The 19,595-nt window shown below is 50.0% G+C and overlaps 1 protein-coding gene across 1 annotated transcript; it reads right to left on the reverse strand.

Annotated features, from left to right (window-relative positions):
- Positions 1 to 1,718: 1,718 nt before the first annotated feature.
- Positions 1,719 to 16,797, reverse strand: LOC119433180 (anoctamin-10). The gene is made up of 5 exons (XM_037700319.2): positions 16,544 to 16,797; positions 13,425 to 13,838; positions 9,622 to 9,864; positions 4,968 to 5,279; positions 1,719 to 2,512 (listed from the first exon to the last, which is right to left on the reverse strand). Exons 1-5 carry the CDS (start codon positions 16,778 to 16,780, stop codon positions 1,898 to 1,900), a joined length of 1,821 nt encoding a protein of 606 aa, XP_037556247.1. The 5' UTR covers positions 16,781 to 16,797; the 3' UTR covers positions 1,719 to 1,897.
- Positions 16,798 to 19,595: the final 2,798 nt, after the last annotated feature.

The raw sequence follows: 19,595 nt of genomic DNA on the forward strand, positions 1-19,595 counted from the left end.
GAGGTGCCGCACGTCATCAGTTCAACATGGCGGCATCTCGCGCAGCAGTTGCCGTGCCGGTTCCGCACGAGCAAGAACTGGCACTGAACTCGTGGGAACTAGCTGACAAAGTGCGGGGCGTATCGACTGAAACTATGAATATGACTGAACTTCGCCTCCCCCCCCCCCCCCCCTCCACGGCTTTAAAAAAAAAAAGGGGTAACTACGCGTAAGACGAGGACTAAGAAAGACCGGCAACGGAATAAAGTCTGAGTCTTCGTCTTACGCGCTGTTTCCCCTTCCAAATGGAACAGAAACCAGCCCAATGTCGATCACTTGTGCAGTTCGAAAGAAAGCTGTGGTTACTCACAATTAAGGACGAAGCTTTCTGATGAAAAACGTTTATTATTACTACTGCTGCACAAGAATCGATAACGTTTTACTTGAAGCTCTATTCAGTTCCTTATTTCGTAAGAAATAAACAAGCAATCAGCTAGTGCGTAATAAATATTTCCCCGCGCGGAACTTGCTCTGCAGCATCCTTCAGTAAGAGTTGCACGGACCAGGGTTGCAGATCGGGGCTGTCAATTATATATGTATATATACATTCCAATTTGTGTCCATGAAAATATGTAGAGGCATAATTCCATTCCTTTGAATACACAGCGGAGTTGAAAATACCAGCTGATTTCCCATTTAGAAATTACTGCACATTACGATTCCTTTCATTTAATTTAGGCAAGGAAGAGTGGTTTGTACCACGGTTGCCGAGTAGGGCTTTCAATGCCATTTCACACCCTTTTCACGGAAACATGTGGCGGCATAATTCCATTCCTTTCGATTCCCCGGAATTTAAAGTCCACGATACTTCCCATTCCAGGAATGACCACACACCACCGTTCCTTTAATACATTTACAGCAAGGTGCCCACAACGTAACACACTCGTATTCTAGATAACATGATCGAAATGCTTGAGTGCACAGCTGCGTCCCGAACAGGTGGTGTTTCCAGGGCAAAAGTGCAACAGCATTCACGGATACGAAGCCCTTGAATTCCCATTCCACTGCAACAAAAGTAGGCGAAGTTCCATTTCCATTGCATTTGTTAACACAGAGTCGGTAACCATTCCAATCCTGCTAAATTACACGCTTCCAAAAAAAAAAAAAAAACCGCTACGATTCTAGAATCTACCCAATTCTCGGATGGAACTCCGCAACAGTTAGACGCACAGTACACACCCTTAGAGTAGAGTATGTTTTATAGACGGCTTATGAGCAGAAATACAATTTATTCTGTATTCTGGCTTAGTTATAAATTTATGGGCTTATCTTATTTAGAAATGGCAGAATGAGAGCGCACGAATATCTCTTGGAATATACAGCTGGGTGAGTTCTTAAGCTTCAGCTAAGAACACATCGAAGTACCTACAGACATTTTGCAAGTCATCTCGCAAACCGTAAAGTTAATGATACGACTATGCCCCCCCCCCCCCCCCCCCCAGCGCGGCGAATACAAACGAACATAAACTACCAATCAGACATGGTATACAAGTTCTTACTTTGGTACGCATAAGGAAACACACTCATTAACGCTACGCCTGAAGAGAACGTGTGGTACACAATACTCAGCAAGAGAAATGAAAAAAAAAAAAAAAAGCACGGATATCCCCAGAAAACGGTTACGGATGTCAAAAGCGGAAACGATCGGAGGTAACATTTAACGACGTTGAGTGGCCATAAACATACAGAATCTTTCCTTTTATTCCGCGACTAAAAAGTAACGTATATTACTGCTTTCTGCTATCCGCATACTTGCAATGGAAACAAAACAGACGAAACACGAGTATCACGAAATTCAATTTCGCTCTGCTGTCTCGACTGGCGGCAAAAAAATAATAATAAAAAAAAAGGCCCCACATCACGAGACCACGGCCGGAGAGTAGTGCGGGCAGTTAACTTCCGAGCGCAGCGCGTACTGCAGCGTCAATTTGAGCAGCAAGACGGCGTGCTCGATGCCGACCAGAAAGAGCACAAACTCCGTGTCCGTGAAGAGCCTGGAGAGGGCGTTCAGGGAGTCCGGGTTCTCGACGCAGATGAGCGCGATGTTGGACGGCACGGCCAGGAAGCCTATGGCCCGGAACGCGGGCTCCCAGATGCCGATGCCCTCGTGGCCAATCTTCAGGGGCCTCTGGAAGACCACGGTCAGCTTGTAGCCGACGACGAGCATCTCCATCAGGTTGCCGAAGAAGGCGATGAGCGGCGCCAGCGGCACGACGGGCCCGAAGAGGAAGACGAACGCGAACTGGGAGAACATCTTGTAGTAGTCGACGTACGTGCTCGTGTACTTGACCAGGTCCGCCTCGCTGAGGATGCTGTGCACACCCGGGAGGTAGGTGGATTCGCGTCGCATCATGTGGCGCACCAGGCAGCTGAAGTGACGCAGCGCCCGCGGCATGACGGTCTCGACCAGGTTGTCCTTGGTGAAGGACAGCACGAGCTGGATGTAGACCTGCTTGCGTAGCAGCTGGATGTCCTGGAAGGGACATGTCCTCGGTCGGCTCTTTTGCGGCAACGCTTAACACACGTTTAGCCAGTGCGAAAAAGGTGAAGTACCGGAAGAAGAAGAAGCACACAGCACGGAAAAGATCGTCATCGTCATCATCATCTTTAAGGTCTATTGTTACATTTGAACAGGGACAGCCTAGTTGAATAGTCGTCGCCGGGATCACCAATTGGGAGCGGTAGTTTACTGTGAACAACACAGGGTCGTCGCTGTGCCTACGTGCACTGAGAAAAGTCTTAACACGCTTGTTGGCATTCAGAAAATTCTGGTCAGTGCAGCTATGCTAGAAGGTTGACTTAAAGTCCATTCGAAATGTCAGACGAGCCATTATTCGGGTGCATCGGAGGCCTTGCACTAATACACCGTATACAATACAATGTCTGCCTGGGGAAAAAGCATGGGGCTCCATAACAATTGGCGGTCAAAGCACTCTATGTTTTATTAGTTCAACATCTGTCACCGAAAGCAAAAAAAAAAAAATTAAATAAGTTAGCTTAGCTTGCATTAGTGGCACAACGGTAAAGAAACAGCGGAGCTGATCGGCACCAAGCTGGTACTGGCCTTACGGGTTATGCTTTTCCGGAATTTTTCGATTGTTGATAGATTATCAATTAATTATTTATTGGCTATCGGTTGGCTACGCAAAGTATTGGCTATGTATTTGGGCTAGGTTAAGCACTACCAAGTCATCCCCAGCATTTTACAGAAATTATTGATTATTGATCGATTATCGATTAGCTGTTGATTGGCTATCGATTGGCTATCGATTATTGACTAAGCTTAAGTAGTCCCAATCATGCTTAGCTAGACTTAGCCAGGCTCAGCTTCGCTAGTTCACATGGGTATGTGCCATTGTGCTCGGACCTTTTCTGCACTACCGCCAGGATCGGCCCACATTTTCTGTTCGCGGTTCACACATAACTACCGGCTTTTAAACAGCTCCGCTGTTAAAAGCGTCTTCAAGGGTGATGTCCATGACAGACTTCCATATTGACAACCAGCGCAGTAATGGGGTCATTCACGAAAAAGACGAGGCATAGACGTTCTTGCCCTTTCATTTTTCGTGCTGATTGACAAGATAGATAAGCAACTTGCCCAAATCTATGTGCTTGTTCAAGTCTCGTCCGTGTCTTTATCACTGCACTGGTTGTCAGGAGGAATTAGCAATCAGCCCCAACCTACAATGCAAAGAATTGTGCTAGTTGCTTATACGCGACTTGAACATTACAGTACACAAAGGAACTATGTCCTCAAGTCGGACAAGGACGAGTGGCTTTCACCAGGGCTTCGGAATGGGACTATGAAGTGTCAACACGTTTCCCGTTCGTTCTTGGAGAATGGTGTAGTGGCATATCTCCATTTCTAACGATTCCATGGAATTGAAAGCCCGGGCTAACTATACCATTCCACAAGTGGTTGCGTATTAAACATTCCTGCTTTACTCGGGCAAGAAGGAATGGTTCACACGAGCTGCGGAGTGAGGCTGTCAATTCTATTCCCGTTCCTTTTTATAGAAATGAAGTCTTCAAGTTAAGCCAACACACTTTCTAGGGCATTCTGCCATATTGAGACATCATACCGACAAATATTGGCGCTATCACGCGCTTGTTTTTGTATTCCGCGGGCTTTCTTTAAGGGCAAGTACAAGAAACTTATTTACTTAGTTGCAGATGCTTCAGTCGGCCATTTATAAATGTGATCTACAACTTTCGTACGGGCATTTTCTTGGCGAAGCCAATATTTAAAAAGTTAGGGAATCAGTTTATACTAATTGACTTTGCAAAAAAAAAAAAAAAGTACCGCAGACTAGGCCACGCGATTCTCAACACCACTGAGTTGGTTTGAGCCTCCTAGCACACTCCGCCGTTTTTGAAACATTGGTTACGCTTAGCTGGGACACCCTGTATATCTTAGGCGTAACGTTAAGAGACAGGATGAGAGTGCATGATGTGGACCAGAGAGCAAACGGTGATAGCCGATATTCTAGTTGACATTAAGAGAAAGAAATGGAGCTGGGCCGGCCATGTAATGCGTAGGGCAGAAAACCGGTGGACCATCAGAGTTACAGAATGGGTGCAAAGAGAAGGGAAGTGCAGTCAAGGATGGCAGAAAATTGGGCGGAGTGATGAAATTAGGAAATTTGCAGGCGCAAGTTGGAATCAGCTAGCGCAAGACGTAGGTAACTGGAGATCGCTGGGAGAGGCCTTCGTCCTGCAGTGGACATAAAAACAGGCTGCTGGTGGTGCTGCTGCTGCTGCTGCTACTGATGATGATGATATGATACATACACCCGTGCTTTTCTAAGCTCTCCCGTCTACTTTCAACCTCCACCATGTTACCGGCTTCCCGCACTTACCACACATACACTTTTTTTTCCCACTGTGGCATCACTAACGCTAACGCATCAATAAAAAAAGAAGTATACCTGTAGGTAGAAGGCGGTGTAGAAGAGGCTTCCGAAGCGCCCGAAGAAGTCGAATACGATGAGCTTGTAGGTGAGGTGCTGCAGGTACTCGGCCTGCGTCTGGTGGTTCTCCCACTCAGTCAACCGCTGGCCCAGCGCCCGATACACGTCCGAGAAGGCCATGCCCACCAGCGCGTTTAGCACGCCCGGAATGACGCGCGCCACGGCGTCGGTGAGCGCTGAGCTCGGGAACGCGCCGGTCACGTACGCCTCAACCGTCAAGTACTGGTACTGCTGCAGGACGCACAGCATTACGCAGAACAGCACCACCACCTGCGCGGGAGCCGAGGGCACTGGCACGTGTCCGCTGGTTGCATACTATACGAGGACGTGCGTTGAAGCTTCAGCGTCTCAAAACGCTAGTATTCACAAGGGTAGAACCAACGAGGTGTAAAAAAAAAAATGCATCAGATCCAACGTAGAATCTATTGACCCATTTCGCGGAGCAGTTTGTTCTAGAGAAACGAGATGGCACTTCCGGCGTCGCGCCGCACGTGGCCTCAGCGACCGCGCGCGAATACGAAACCATACCGCTTCTACCTTGCTTTCGTGCGATCAGCTGTCGGAAACGGAACTGTGTTTTCACTAACGCACTGTGATCCGATAATGCTGGATTGAATCATGTGGTTTGAAGACGTGTGCAGTAGTTGGCTCCAAAAATAGTGACTGGCATATTAAGGAATGGAATGAATCCGTGTGGCCAAGTTCGGGGACCGCTGCTGCAACTGTCCGTACGTGTTACCGGCACTTCGAGATGCATGGCTCTCCTCGAAGATACATAAATTTTCTTATCCGCCAGCGTTCTATCGCTAAGCTTCAAAGAAGGATTCAGCACCGGAACGTCGGTAAGAGTGAGCTCGTACCGCTCGTTAAACAATTACAAAGGGAGTAGCGCCGCTTCCTGTCATAGTAAGTTTCGCGCACAGTATCTGCACACATCTACCCCAACTGGCACGGAAACTTACGAATATTCCATCGCCAACGGGTCAAGAATAAGTGAATGGGCGCACACTTGAATATATGCGCACTATATAAGCACAATAAATCACGGACTACACCGATAGCGCACGAATGGTCAAAGCTGAATATTTCGTGATGGTCCCCAAGAGTAAGCGAGTTACTAGCGATAATACATCTTTGCTGCAAGGTATTACAATGTACAAAAGAGCTACGTTTCAAGCCTTGTGCGCAGCAAGACCAAATCTATCGGAACTGAGTACACTCGCGAGCGATTAGGAAGAAAATACTTGCCAAATAAAGAACGCAAAGCAAAACACACTAATCCTGATAAATCTCATGAGCGGAAGGCTTGGATAGCTTGGAATACATATTTAACCCAGCTTTCGGAACAAGCACCATATACACGTTTCGCGCCGTTTTTGCATGTTCGCGCTGTCACCACTCGCCGTGTACGATATGCTCCCGAAACTGAGGTTTGCAAAGCCGCACTGGCATCATACACATTCATTGTAAACGCGGAGGCAACGGAGGCAGTTGAGGCAGGCAATGGAAGCGTCACCACTTGATCAAACATGGCAGCGCCCACTTCATTTGCCACGAAGCCGTGTGAAGCCAGGAGGACGAAGTTTAGGCCATCCGTGGTTTAGGAAAATCCATGTATACTACCCTTCATTTCAATGCTGGCCGAACCAGCCCGCTTGCTGCTCCCGTGAGACACTAGCGCCAGAGTTCGCTCTAGTAATTATTGTCGGAAACTTATTGTCAGACGAAGAAGAAGAAGCAGCAGCAGCGGTCGAAAATAAAGGTTCGATTTAAAAGCCGAGTGTTTCAAAGAGCTGGCTGGCTTTGGAACGAGGAAAGCATGAGTGCGTTGGCTATTTGTGGGCGTGATGCGAAAGCGTGCAATGTCTCGTTGAGTCAAAAAGCCGACGAAGCAGAGCGGGCGAAAGGGTACACCTGCTACCGCAGTAGCGCGTGAAGAAAGCATCGCCGCGAAGCTAGCGTCGGATACTGAGGAAGAGCGAGACGTTCGGCTCGCAAACGCCACAACGTTGGTTAAGCTAATCACAGGTTAACCAAGTGAAACCAAGTCTTAACTAGGCTAAATCAAGCTTCCGCTTTGCGTATCCAGGGTTAGCTGAGCTAAGCCGCAGCCATTTTTTTTCAAGCGAAGCTTGCATTGCCTCAAACGTGTCGGCGGCGGTGCTATCACTCAAGACCCGGCTGCTCCCAGAGTAGAGCAGGTGCGGGCAAAGATACGCCGGCGCGGGATCACGTGACGTGCGCGACCAATCAGGGTCGTTCGGTGTGTGGCGGGGAGGAAAAGGAAGGCAAGCGGTTAGGCGCGCGCTCCGCCGGGCTTCCCTCGCCTCAGGTCAGTCTCGGCGTCCGGATGGGAAGGCCGCGCGTGGTGCGTTCCGCCGACGAGCAGCCTGCGTTTGAGCAACGGCACCGCGAATTCGCTCAGGAAAGGGCTCGTCGTCAATGTGCCGATTCTAGCGTGAGGGCTTCGGAAGCCCAGGCGAAACATCAGCGAACAACCGCGGACCCCGAGTTGCGGGAGCCCGATGTTCAGGCCAAACGTCAGCGAAGAGCCGCCGACCCCGAGTTTAGGGCAAACGAAGTGGAACGCCTGCGACAGCGTCGTCTTGCCACAAGTTTCGCTTACCTCCATTTTCTCGACAGGGGAAAGGCTGGGGATTTTTTTTTGTAGAAATTCAAAGACTGCAAGAATGTGCTTCTTAGTGGCTACCAAAGGTAGAGCCCTTGACAACGCTCCGTGAATTTTAAACAGCGCTTCGATTTGTATTGGAAATTTCGAATAATCGCACACACATTGTTACAATAGAAAGCGTTTAACCCTGTCAACGCCCCAACACAGCTCCACATCAAGGAAAATTGGAACACGTTGACCTTGATACAAAAAAAAAGTCATAGACTGAAATTAGCAAAATTAGCGATTAGTGAGCCACAATGTATCCAATACGAAAAATAAAAGTACCTAGCAATCCATGACGTCATACTAACGTACCAGGCGCTGGAGATTCGGTGAGAAAGGAAACTTTGACCATTATCTTCTAACAATCAACATATCGTGACCAAATTATAAAAAAAAAGAGTGTCGAACTAATACTTGATCAGTCTAAACTGACTTCGTGCTTTGTATGTGTCCCATTAAAGTCCCGTAGCGACACTTTGGATGAGCGACACCTCAGTGGAGTGTTCAAGTCATCATCATCATTTTATCTTTCCCTTAAAGGCAATTGTCGGGGTATTACATAAGAGGGCTGGAGGACAGTAAACAATGAAGAGGACAATGACATGGTGAACAGATTCACGCTAGAGCTAAGGCTGTGGAAATGTTAAACGTTATCGCGTCTGCATGTATCGGAAGTTTCTCGAACGCTATCGATGCTTCTATCCGTTGTCTGTTGTCACCGGCGCTTCTGTAATGCGATTGTATGAGCGACGCGAATTCTCTAGTACTTTCTGGAAGACACGCGGGCACCAGTGATTACTCTGGAACCTTCGATGACTCATGTATATACATAAAAGCCGAAGCGCTTGACCCGCTGATGATATTTCGACGATCGCCGACTGTGTTCACCGCTATCGTTGTGCTTCGAGTGCAACTTGCTTTTGTGGGCATAGGTTCACCCAATAAAAAGTCCGTTTCGTCATTCACGCTTTTGCGACGGTTTTCTTCACCGTCACTACTACGTGACAATATATATTGTTACGCGTGAGGAAAACGAAGACCGGTTCAACCAGCCAGCCGTTCTTGCATTCACCGGTCTTCGTTTTCCTCACGCGTAACAATATATATATATATATATATATATATATATATATATATATATATATAGGGTTTACGTGCCAAAACCACGATTATGAGGCACGCCGTAGGGGGGGACTCCGGAAAATTTCGACCACCTGGGGTTCTTTAACGTGCACCTAAATTCAAGTACACCGGTGTTTTCGCATTTCGCCCCCATCAAAATGCGGCCGCCGTGCCAACAATATATATACAAAGGATCGATTTTTAGACGACCGGTAAGCACCTGTGTAAAGTTCGAGATGATTCCCCTTCGGAGACCTTTTTTCATCATCCGCAAGTGTGCTTCTCTGCATCACACATTTGTTTAACTAATGGCGGCACCCGTCATTGTTTCCCTGACGACAAAGTGCTGGATCCGCATGCTGGGGCTTGTCTTCTGTTTCTCATCACTAGCGCCACGCCTACGTTTTCCCCTATCATAATACAAGAAAACTGCGCGCCCCTACACGTTGTTTGCAAAAAAATTACTACGCCGCCATTAGTTGTACTAATAGCCTGGCAGAAAGCTACATTTACGATTGTGAAAAGTGTCAGCCATAAACTCGGTACACGAGTGCTTTCGCATCCTACCCTGCTGATGTTGCTGATGTGGCGTCCGGCTGCACTCTGCAGCCAGTCACACAAGTGCTCGTACATAAGTCACCGAGAAGCAGCAGAATGCAGGGGGCGTATTCTGCGACGATCGCCTTCGCGTGACGTAGGGCTCAACCAGCCAATCAGCGCACTCCTGACGGAGATAATGTCGCCGAGGCGATGACATCGCCGAAAGTGATCGTCGCAGAATACGTCTCCAGATAACAAAGCGTGCGCGCGCACCTGCGAGATGAGAATGCGGAATGCCCTCTGGGCGAGCATGTTTTCGCCGTAGGCGAAGAGCAGCCGGTTCTTGAGCGGCGCCACGTGCTCGTGCAGGCCCCAGAAGCAGGACAGGTGGTCGGCCCGCTTGCGCCACACCTCGAGGATGACCGTGTTCCACAGCAGGTTGAAGAGGACGCCCGCGATGCGCCACGTGAGGGAGTCCCTGTGCACCATCACGAGCACGCCGACCGTCATCGGCACCTGCGTAGGGTGAGCCCGCGGTTACACACATGTCAACCTATATGTTACAGGTGGTGTCTAAAATGCATGGCGGTCGTGAGGGGTACCTGGCACCGCAATCACTTCTGGCGCATTCAGCCTCCAAAAGCATAGCCTTCGAGATTTGATTTTTGTTACTCAGAGGCTACCGGCACCGGAAGCCTGGCCTCCGAGATTACAAGGCCGCACCGCTCGGAGGCCAAATTCAAAGCATAGAGTTAAAAAAAAAAATGTCACAGTTTCGCCCGAAGGGCGAAGCAATGAATGCGATAGCAACACAGCAATGTCATACGAAGTAAGGTGAGCGGCTTTGGTAGCAATATGAATTGTAGTAAACATGAGCTGATTAAGTAAGCAGGTGTGCTGCGGCGTAAGTAGACCGACATGAAGAGAGACTCGATGACCACGAGAAGGCGCGTGTGAAACGGTGGTGTTGATGAGAAGCGCTTCCCCGTGGGCAGCGCGTGCGAAGGGACACACCTGTAGCGCTGCACTGCCGACCCGGGCAGCATTACATGTGTAGCGTGCGTCGGAAAATGTGGCCCGACTATTACTAACTGATTGAACAAGCGTGGTGTGAGCGCGCACAAACAAACATGAATAGATAACACTGAATGACTGCAAACAACAACTGTCAAAACGTTGGCAGCAAGCGCATACGCCGCAGCAGCGGGCGAAGGTACGTGCGGTCTTTCGCTTCAACGGAAACTGAGCGGCGAATGCACGGCGCATAAAGGTCAGAGCCGTGTGGAGATAAGCGATGGCGTGAGCGAGTGACGAGCACGGTTGTTGGCAGAGTAGAAGTGCGCTCCCCCCCCCCCCCCCCCCCCGCTCCCTCCGGCGCTGGCTTCCCGCTTCCTTGCTTGCGCGTGGGAGATTTGAGTGCGTTCGCTCTCCGTGATAGCGCGCGTCCCCGCACGCTTCCGCTCGGGCATACGGCGCGCGGCGAAGATTTTATCTATAGGGAACCTCACGGCGACGGCGACGCCGACGGCAGAAATCCGGTTGAAGTGTCCATATAATTGCTATCGCAATAAAAAAATCACTATGGGTAACGCCAGCGCTAGAGTCTAAGTAAACTTTAGTGTGGCCGTTTAGCCAGTATGAGAGTGGTGAACAGTACGTGGATGTGCCTCGACTTCGCGGTTGTGGTTAGAAACGGCGAGGCGACTTTGAAATTCATCATCTTTCAATGAAATGGTACGTCCTAACATGTCATACATCGCTGTAAAGGTTCATAGGTACCAAGAAAAACTAAAGCTATCGAATCCCGACAATAATTCGACCCTTACGCCCAGAACAATATTTCGTTGCGCAAGGATATTAGCTATGTACGCTATTAGCTATGTACGCTATGTACGCTATGTACGCTTTTGTAGGAAACTGTGGTTGAAATGTTGTACCACATTCGCAGCCATGACCTTGAGTGGCACTGGTATAGTGCCTAGAATATACTTACTATATTCTAGGCACTATAGCACTGGCTAACACTCTCAGGGCTAAACGTGCGCCCATATACAAAATATCCACGAAAGCTGACGGGACGGCGGCCGCCGCGATCAGCCTGTTGGTAATGTACCGCACGCGTATACGTATAGTCCGGAACGTGCGGGTTTGCCCCCCCTCCCCCCACCTGTGGCAACTTGTCCTTTCGACCACGTTCATTTTGCTCCTTTCTTGCTCGATTACGTGTGGCAAAAGAAGGTTTAGATAGCGAGGATGTTTTATTCGCATAGAGTTTATATAACCAACTCTAGAGGAAAAGCTCCCCATACCTTCTAAGCAGTGAAATCGGAAACCACAAGGGCGCAGTCATGTTACTAGCCTGTGGAGGCGCGCAGGCGTGGACGACGTGACGCCATTCAGACGAACGCACAATCAATGCACTACCGCACGCGTTCCTTAGTATGGTGGCGCCATCTAGTTCAGGCGACTGCAAACGCATTATTTCAAGGACCGACAGCTTTACATCGAGAATTGTTAAATAGCGACCGGATCTATCTAAAAAAAATATTCGAAAGCAACTTGACACACTGTCCATACGCACGTGTTACGTGTAAATCCTTGTTTTTGCATTATATATTGATTATGTTTAGCGTTACAAGTATGAGAGGTAGCAACATGGCGGCGTCTTTGCGGTTGCCACTTTTTTTTCCGCCCAGTTTTTCGACTAAGTATAGTAACTCCATGCTTTTTTCGTTGCCGACGCGTTCAGTAAAACGCAAAGAGCTGGCGCTTTTAAAAACAGCACTGAGGCAGCTTCATATCGTACTTCCTACGAAAATAAGTGGGAACGGATAAATTTTCGTTTGGCATTGGCTGCGTCAATGCTTTGGTGAGATTTGTCGCATTCAGAAAAGCAACGGGTTGAAACATGCCGGTTGAATGGAGCTGGTTTAAAATCTGGGGTAACGTCTGGGGTTCATGCAACCAAAGCATGCCACACGGGCGGATTTGGCATGTCCGCCTGAATCCCACCGGAAATCGCAACAATGGCAGCAAGAAAAAAGCAATGTCACGCGGCCTTCAAAGAGGAGCATCCTCGCCCTGCTTGATTAATTGGTTTTACCGTCGCCAAGCTACATCGGGGGCTATGAGAAACGATGTTGCGGAAGGCCCCGGGATATTTCTGACGACAGGGGGGCCCTTAACAAGGACAGCAAAGCAAACACTAAATACGGTTTGTCGTGCTGATTAACAATTCTTTCAAAACTAAATTTACGCCAATTTCTCTGTAGTGGGTTGGGTGATTGATAGACAGACAAAACGAAAGTCAAAGTTCCATTTTCTGAATTTCGCGTCGAAACCTCAGCGCCGGCACGTCAATTTGACGTCACAGACATCAAAGCATTTTTTTTTTTCGTATCTGGGCCGTTGTGGCTCAGTAAAGTTTTCAACTTTCAAAGTTGCTTCGAGAGTCTGCGAGACGCAGCGGTCGCAGCCAAAGCAGCGCATGCTCAGTAGAGCAGAGCGCCGCGCGGAAAGAAACGCGGACGCGGTGCAGTCTGGGTAACGTCGTCGGTGCGAAATGCAGCATGCTGCATGCTGCATTTCGCGCCGACGGACGCAGTCGCGCCTCGCGTGAGACTATAGAGTGCTCGCGTTTTGCTAGTGTAGCGTCGCTTTGCACAGCGTGCGCGCGCGTCGACGTTACGTCGGAGTATATCGAGCCCATTAGGCGGCGTCAACACCGTCTTGCTTCCTTTCTGGCTTATCAATTCTTCTGTCGCGGTAAGAATGACATTTTTTTATATTGCGCGATGATAACCCGCTAATACAGCTTGAATAATGTTTCAAACTTAGCAGACGCGCTCCATTTCCGTGCTTCATTTTGCCCTCCATCGACTATGCTGGCGCCGCCGCCTGGAGACGAATCCGCCACCTCGATCCTCAGCTCCGTGGCCTCTGCGATCGGCTCTGGCCGCGCGCCGCTCGCTCGAGCAACGGCGCGCTGCCGGAGCCGATCTCAGAGGCCACGCTCAGCTTAATCCCACAGACACATCGAGCCACCGGGGCCCGGCGTATACACTGCCCGTGCTCACCATGAGTGACCAGGTGTAGAAGCTGAGGAAGGCGTAGTAGAAGGCGATGCGGATGCCGAAGTACACCTTGATCATGTGCACCGGTATGGTGAGGTGCGAGAACCACTGGCGCCGTATGGCGCCCAGCATCTCGTAGTCGTGCGGCGGGAACAGCGTCACCACGACGCCCGCCCGCTGGCAGACGGCGAACACGCTCTGGCCCGGGTGGACGAGCACGCAGCGCTGCTCGAGTCCCACCACCTCGGTGAGCTGCTCGGCGCGGATGGCCTCGATGACGTTCTGCACGATCTCCTGGCGCTCGGCGAGCGAGAAGAGCTCCTCCGGGTGGGCCTCTTCGCCGCGCCCGAAGTCGCGCCAGTGCTCCAGCGCGAACGGCTTCTCGGAGCCCGTTCGGTGCATCTTGAAGACTCCCACCTGGGCCCGATCGTCGCACGCGCCGCAAGTCGTAGAATCGAAATTTAGTTCATCAACCGGAAACACAGTCGAACACGGATATATCGAATCTGAAGGGGATCACAAAAACGTTCGATATACAGGCAAACTCGGTTATATGCAATCTGAAGAGGATCACAAGAACGTTCGATATATAGGTAATTCGATACATAAGATAAATATTTCCTACAAAGATTTCGAAGGGGATTTTACTGCTGTTCGTTATACACAGTAATTCGATATATGTGGGTTCGCTATATCCGGGTTCGATTGTACTACGTCCCGTGGGGCTGAAACAATGGAGAGCAACCGAGAAGAAACTATAGACCGTTTTAACGACGAGGAGGAGTAGCCTCGAACAAGCGCGCTGCGCTTGTTCTCCTCCTCCCACTGGTATGTGCGGATCACACTTTCTCCCAGCGTCAGCTTGGAACGGTGGCGGTGTAATTGCGAATTAGTTGGTTTCTAACGTGTTCCATCTCTCACTGCTGCGATTTCAGATTACTGAAGGTCAACGGACTGCCACTGTGCTGTATTTCGTAAGCGAATGTAACGTGTATCTTCAGACGCGGCAACCCAGAGGACTCCACCGCTGCGGTTGCAGACGTGTGTCGGCTTTGGGCTGCCAGCGTTAACAGAAATGACTTGACACTAGAGTACTGCACGGGCCCGTTTTTACATTGGGCGGCCCGCCCGAGCCCGATCAAAACTTTTATGGCGAGACAAAATCTACGTTACCCGCCCGGCCCGGCCCGCCACTCCTTTACCTTAGGCCCGAGCCCGGCCCGAGCCCGGCCCGAGCCCGGCTCAAACCGGCCCGAGCCTGGCTCAAACCGGCCCGAACCCGGCCCGAGACCGAAAAATACATGTTTTTCAGAGTTGAGACGCCCGAGAATAACTCGCTGCACGTTACATGCGCACCACCAGAAAGCCCGAGCCCGGCCCGGGCCCGCGTCAAGAAACCCGAGCCCGGCCCGGGCCCGGGTCAAAAAGCCCACGCCGTGCCCGAGCCCGTGAAAAAACTGCTCTACCCGGCCCGGCCCGGCCCACGGGCCGGGCCGGGCACGGGCTTTTTGGTAAGCCCGAGCCCGTGCAGTGCTCTACTTCACACCACCAGCTTCGTCGCGTGTATATGTTCAGAACATTTTGTTTTCTGTGAGCGCATGGCGACGAATTCGCCACCCATGATCAAACTAGGCATATGAACGAAAGGTGCGTATTCGAGTCGGTGAACTAGTGCCAATGGACGCAGTCAACGTGTTTCGTGCCCGCACAATAAAGTTATTCTGTTCAAATTTGTTCTAAGCTCACCATGCTTGGCAAACAACGTTCTAGTGGAAGTTTACCGGGGATGTATTATGAAAACCGTACGTGCCGACTAAGAAAATGAAGGCGTGTCCTTATTCGTTCTGGAACCAAAGGCATGCCTATCGTGTGCCGGCCGCCCTTTTGTTCATATAGGCTCTCCCCTGCTTCCAAATCTCGCCGGCAAGCTGTCTGGCTGAAGCCGCGCAGTCGCGCGCTTATTTTGTGTATTACTTCATAAAATAAAGTTGCTGTTGCAGAGAGTATAGCTGTTCTTTTTTCAGCTCTGTCGAGTCGGTGAAGTGCCATTGCACAGGCACCCCTCGAGACCTAGGAGTGCGCATATTCTTTGAACGCGTCGGGTGCGTCATGGTTGATCGTGGCATATTCGCGGGCCACAGTCGTCAGGTCGTTTTGTCCATGATAATAGCCTTTACGGTCGAGTTATATTACAGTTTTTCATTTTGTAAATCTTTATGCCGGGTGCTAGATAAACAGTGCTTACAAAATCGCACCGCGACAATTTTAGGAGCACTAAAGCTATCAAAACGTGCTGCCTCGGAGCTTCGCAATTACCTGCTCCCCCCTCTTCCACTTTTCCTACTTTCTGCCCCCATTCCCCGTCCCTCAGATGCTGAGCCGCGCTCCCTACAAGGGCTGCAGAAGTATGCGTCTTTCCTATCCACAACCTCTACTATACTCGTCATTCGTTGTCCTCCTGCTCTTGCAGATAAAATTACGTGATTTAACGTCCGAAAAGCAACCTACGGGCTACGAGAGCCGCCGTAGTCGATGGCTCCGACACGAATTCTGACCACCTGGGGTTCTTCGCGCAACTAAATTTAAATACAACAAACGTGTTCGCATACCACCCCTTTTTGAATGCGAACGCCGAGGTCGGGAATCGAACTCTTGTCCGGAGGTCAAGACACTCGTGTCCGGAACGCGCGAGGCGCCTGCTTAGGACTGCGCTCGCAACATTAGCGATAACACGTGACCCGAAACAGGTTGGGTGTGCCCATTCGTGGCTGATATTTACGAGATACCTTGTCTCGTCTCGCCCAGCTGGGGCCGCCATCTTGTATGCGTTCGAAAAGCCGACGTTCGGCTTCGTCTGACGCGATTGTCTAGGCCGCGCCGTTATCGCGGCCAAGGCCAATCTAGGCCAATCGCGTGAGGCGAAACCGAACGCCAGCTCTTCGAACGCGTGCAAGATAGCAGCCCTGGTCACCCAATGCTATCCTAGTACACTGTACCAATGCTCTGGCAGTTGCTTTGGCCGTCAGGAGCGCGTTCTAGACACGTGTGTCCTGGCCTCTGCACTTGGCCTTCGGCGCCCCTTCGCACCGAGCACGAAGACATCGTCGGTCGGTATACCGCACCTTCTCCGCGACCGCCGGGGCGTCCTCGGGCTTGATTCGCACGAGCAGGAGCCACTGGGTGTTGCGACGCACGGACACGACCTCGACCAGCAGTCGCTCGGCGCGAAGCAGGTCGGCGAGCCAGTGCGCTGTGTCTTCGGTGCCCTGCACGAGCATGGCGAATTCGGCGCGGGAGGCCGACTCGATGGCCCCAGCGGCAGCCGCGCCGCCTGGACCGGCGGCAGGCCTGGCCGCCATGGACGGTCTACGCGACGCCGCCCGCTGCTGCCATCTTTGTTTTCTTCTTTACGCAGATGATGATGATGATGATGAACCTCTATCGTGGCTCGTACCCATTGAGGGGGATAGGCCAAGAATCGGGCGGCAGTAGGTAGCTAAGAAAAATTCTTTTTGAAAATGAGAAAAGCAAAGTAAAAGAACAGAAAAAGAAATAACTGAAATTGGTTTCTCCAAGTTCTTTAATGACATTGCATTTATTCTGCGAGAAGGTGGTAAAGAGTTCCGACGCTGCTCGACGAGTGTCGCGTTTTGATCTCGTCGAAAGACTTCGAGCCGCTCCCAGATGCACCGGCAACAGTCACCAACGCGCGCGTTCGGTGCGAACGCGGGCAAAACGGTGACGGCGTCGACAACAGTTCTGCATGTTGGTGGGGCTGCTGCATGTCCAAGTTTATACAGCTGAGAAAACTACTATCCTTACTCCGTATATAGATGTCTACTAATTGGCTATCGCAATTGATGCTTCGCGTTTCGGGTGAAACTGCGACATTTTTTTATGTAAGTACGTATTTGGTGCCGCAGCTAAACGTCGCCTCCCCTCCCTCCCGTCCCCCCCACGCATTTCGCGCGACGGAAGAAGTCGCGTTTGCTCTAAGCCGTGCGTTCGCTCCCCCTGAAAGCGCGCGTCCCTCGCGCACACACAGCATACGGCACGCAGCAACGATTTCATCGCCGTTGAACTCTATACGGAACCTCACGGCGACAATGACGCCGACGGCAAAATCCGCTTGGATTGTCCACATAATTGCTATCGCAATAAAACGCGGGAAGAGCAAGAAAAACCAAATGTTCTAAAACAACGCATTAGCAGTCATACACCAGAGTTCTAAGGTTTAAAACTTGTGTCATTCAATACTGCGCATATATATATATATATATGTATATATAAAAGGGAAAAAAAAGGAGTTGCGCACAATTGCGGTCAAGAGACATCGAACTATATCCAAGTGCGGACGCAGCCTCTGGAAAAAGTGTCTCTAGCCTTCACGACGTTGCACATGATGTATGAGACGAAGTATAGGAATGCGAACGCATTAAAATTACGACAGGAGCCATCTCGCGACGACGAATGTCGACATTATTGCGATTAGCAATGAAGCAAAGTGTCGACACAGCGTATTTCCACACCACAGAGACGCGTCTTGTATCAGGCTTGTATGGCAGTCGAGCTCCGCCCCCGCGTTTCTTCGCACACGCCGAGTCCTTCAGCGGCGCCACCGCGCAGTATACGCCATTGAGAAGTTTTCTGCAGAAGCACTGCATGGATAAATCTTAATAGGTTTTCTTTTCTGCCATTGGATAGCAGCGGATGCTAAGTGACACTAAGTTACCCAATTTGGCGCCAAAAAGGTTCAGAGCGACGCATACCCAGGGGCATATACCGAGCGATCCAAGTTGACATCAAAGAGGGTCGTTGAACAGCGACGCACATTTCGTGGCGCATACCCCAGTCACCCAATTTGGTGTCAAGCGGGATCACTGAAGGCTAGTGACGCACCTGTGACCCAAGATTGTCTGGCGGTTGGATTCGAACCCGGTTCGCTCAGCACGGAAGCCCGGTGCTCTACCGATTAGTGACCAATTGATCTTCACCTAAGTGACCCGGTGATCTTGACAGTCACCCAAATTGGCGGGAGAACGGTTAGAGACGCAGATAGATACTTAGATAGAGAGACAGTCCCTCGAAAAAATGGGTGAAGTGCCCCAAGAATGCTAATCGCATTAAAAGAAATTCACAGATTTCGCAACTTTTTAGGTATTTAAAGATTACAAATTGATGAAGGAGGAAATAAATATTGGAAATATGGTTTGTTCTGCTCTTGTATCTGCTTTCTTAATAAAAGCTGGCATACACTTGCTGGCGTGTGATTATGCGATGTTGATTCCTTAGCACGTGGCTCATACCAGCTCACTAGCGACAGCTTTCTTCGGGTCACGGAAGCTGACCTCGAAGGCCATGGTTCTGCGCGCTGCAAGCGCCGGAAGTGATTACCGGCGCCGAAATACGTATGGTCGCCATGTTTTATATGGTTTACCTGCGTTTGCTCGTAGTTAGTATGAGAAGTGAACGAAGCTTACGAAAATATATACAAATAAAACCTGCGCACGGTGAGCGCAGGCCCTATGTTTCCTACCCGCTGTGCTTTGGCGTTGCGCTGTTAAGCGTGAGGGCGCGGGTTCAAATCCCGGCCGTGGCGGCCGAATTTCAATGGCGGGCGAAATGCAAAAACGCCCGTTCACCGTGCATTGGGTTAACGTTAAATAACTCCGGTTGTCAAAGTTATTCCGGAGTCTTCCCCTGCGGCGTGCCTCACAATCAGCTCGTGGTTCTGGTACATAAAACCCGGATTTATTTTTACCGTTGTATTTCCTTTAAATCTAGTCACGCTGATGGTATCGTCCAAAATGAATAGGTGTTTTTGCTATGACCTAATAATTATTTTAAAAATATCGCCTGTGGCAGACAGCGCAATTCTAGTCTTTGGTCTGGTTTGCTCGAAGAGGTGGACACATTTTTCGCAATTAGTCAAATTGCATCGTCAACCAATTAACGCAATTTGCGACTTAAGCTTCGCACTAATTATCTTATGGCACACGTCGTAGCCGGTGAGAATGCAAGGCATATGCACCTCAGACGAATTTTGTAGATGACACCACTTTCGAGATATACGCCATCAAACTTGCAGTAAAAGGGCACTGTCGTTCCACTTACTTTCTTTTTTAACAAAACACCTCTTAATGCATTGCAGCATAAACGTAACTTGACCGTCAG

This window comes from Dermacentor silvarum, chromosome 11, assembly GCF_013339745.2.
Source record: "Dermacentor silvarum isolate Dsil-2018 chromosome 11, BIME_Dsil_1.4, whole genome shotgun sequence".
Taxonomy (NCBI): domain Eukaryota; kingdom Metazoa; phylum Arthropoda; class Arachnida; order Ixodida; family Ixodidae; genus Dermacentor; species Dermacentor silvarum.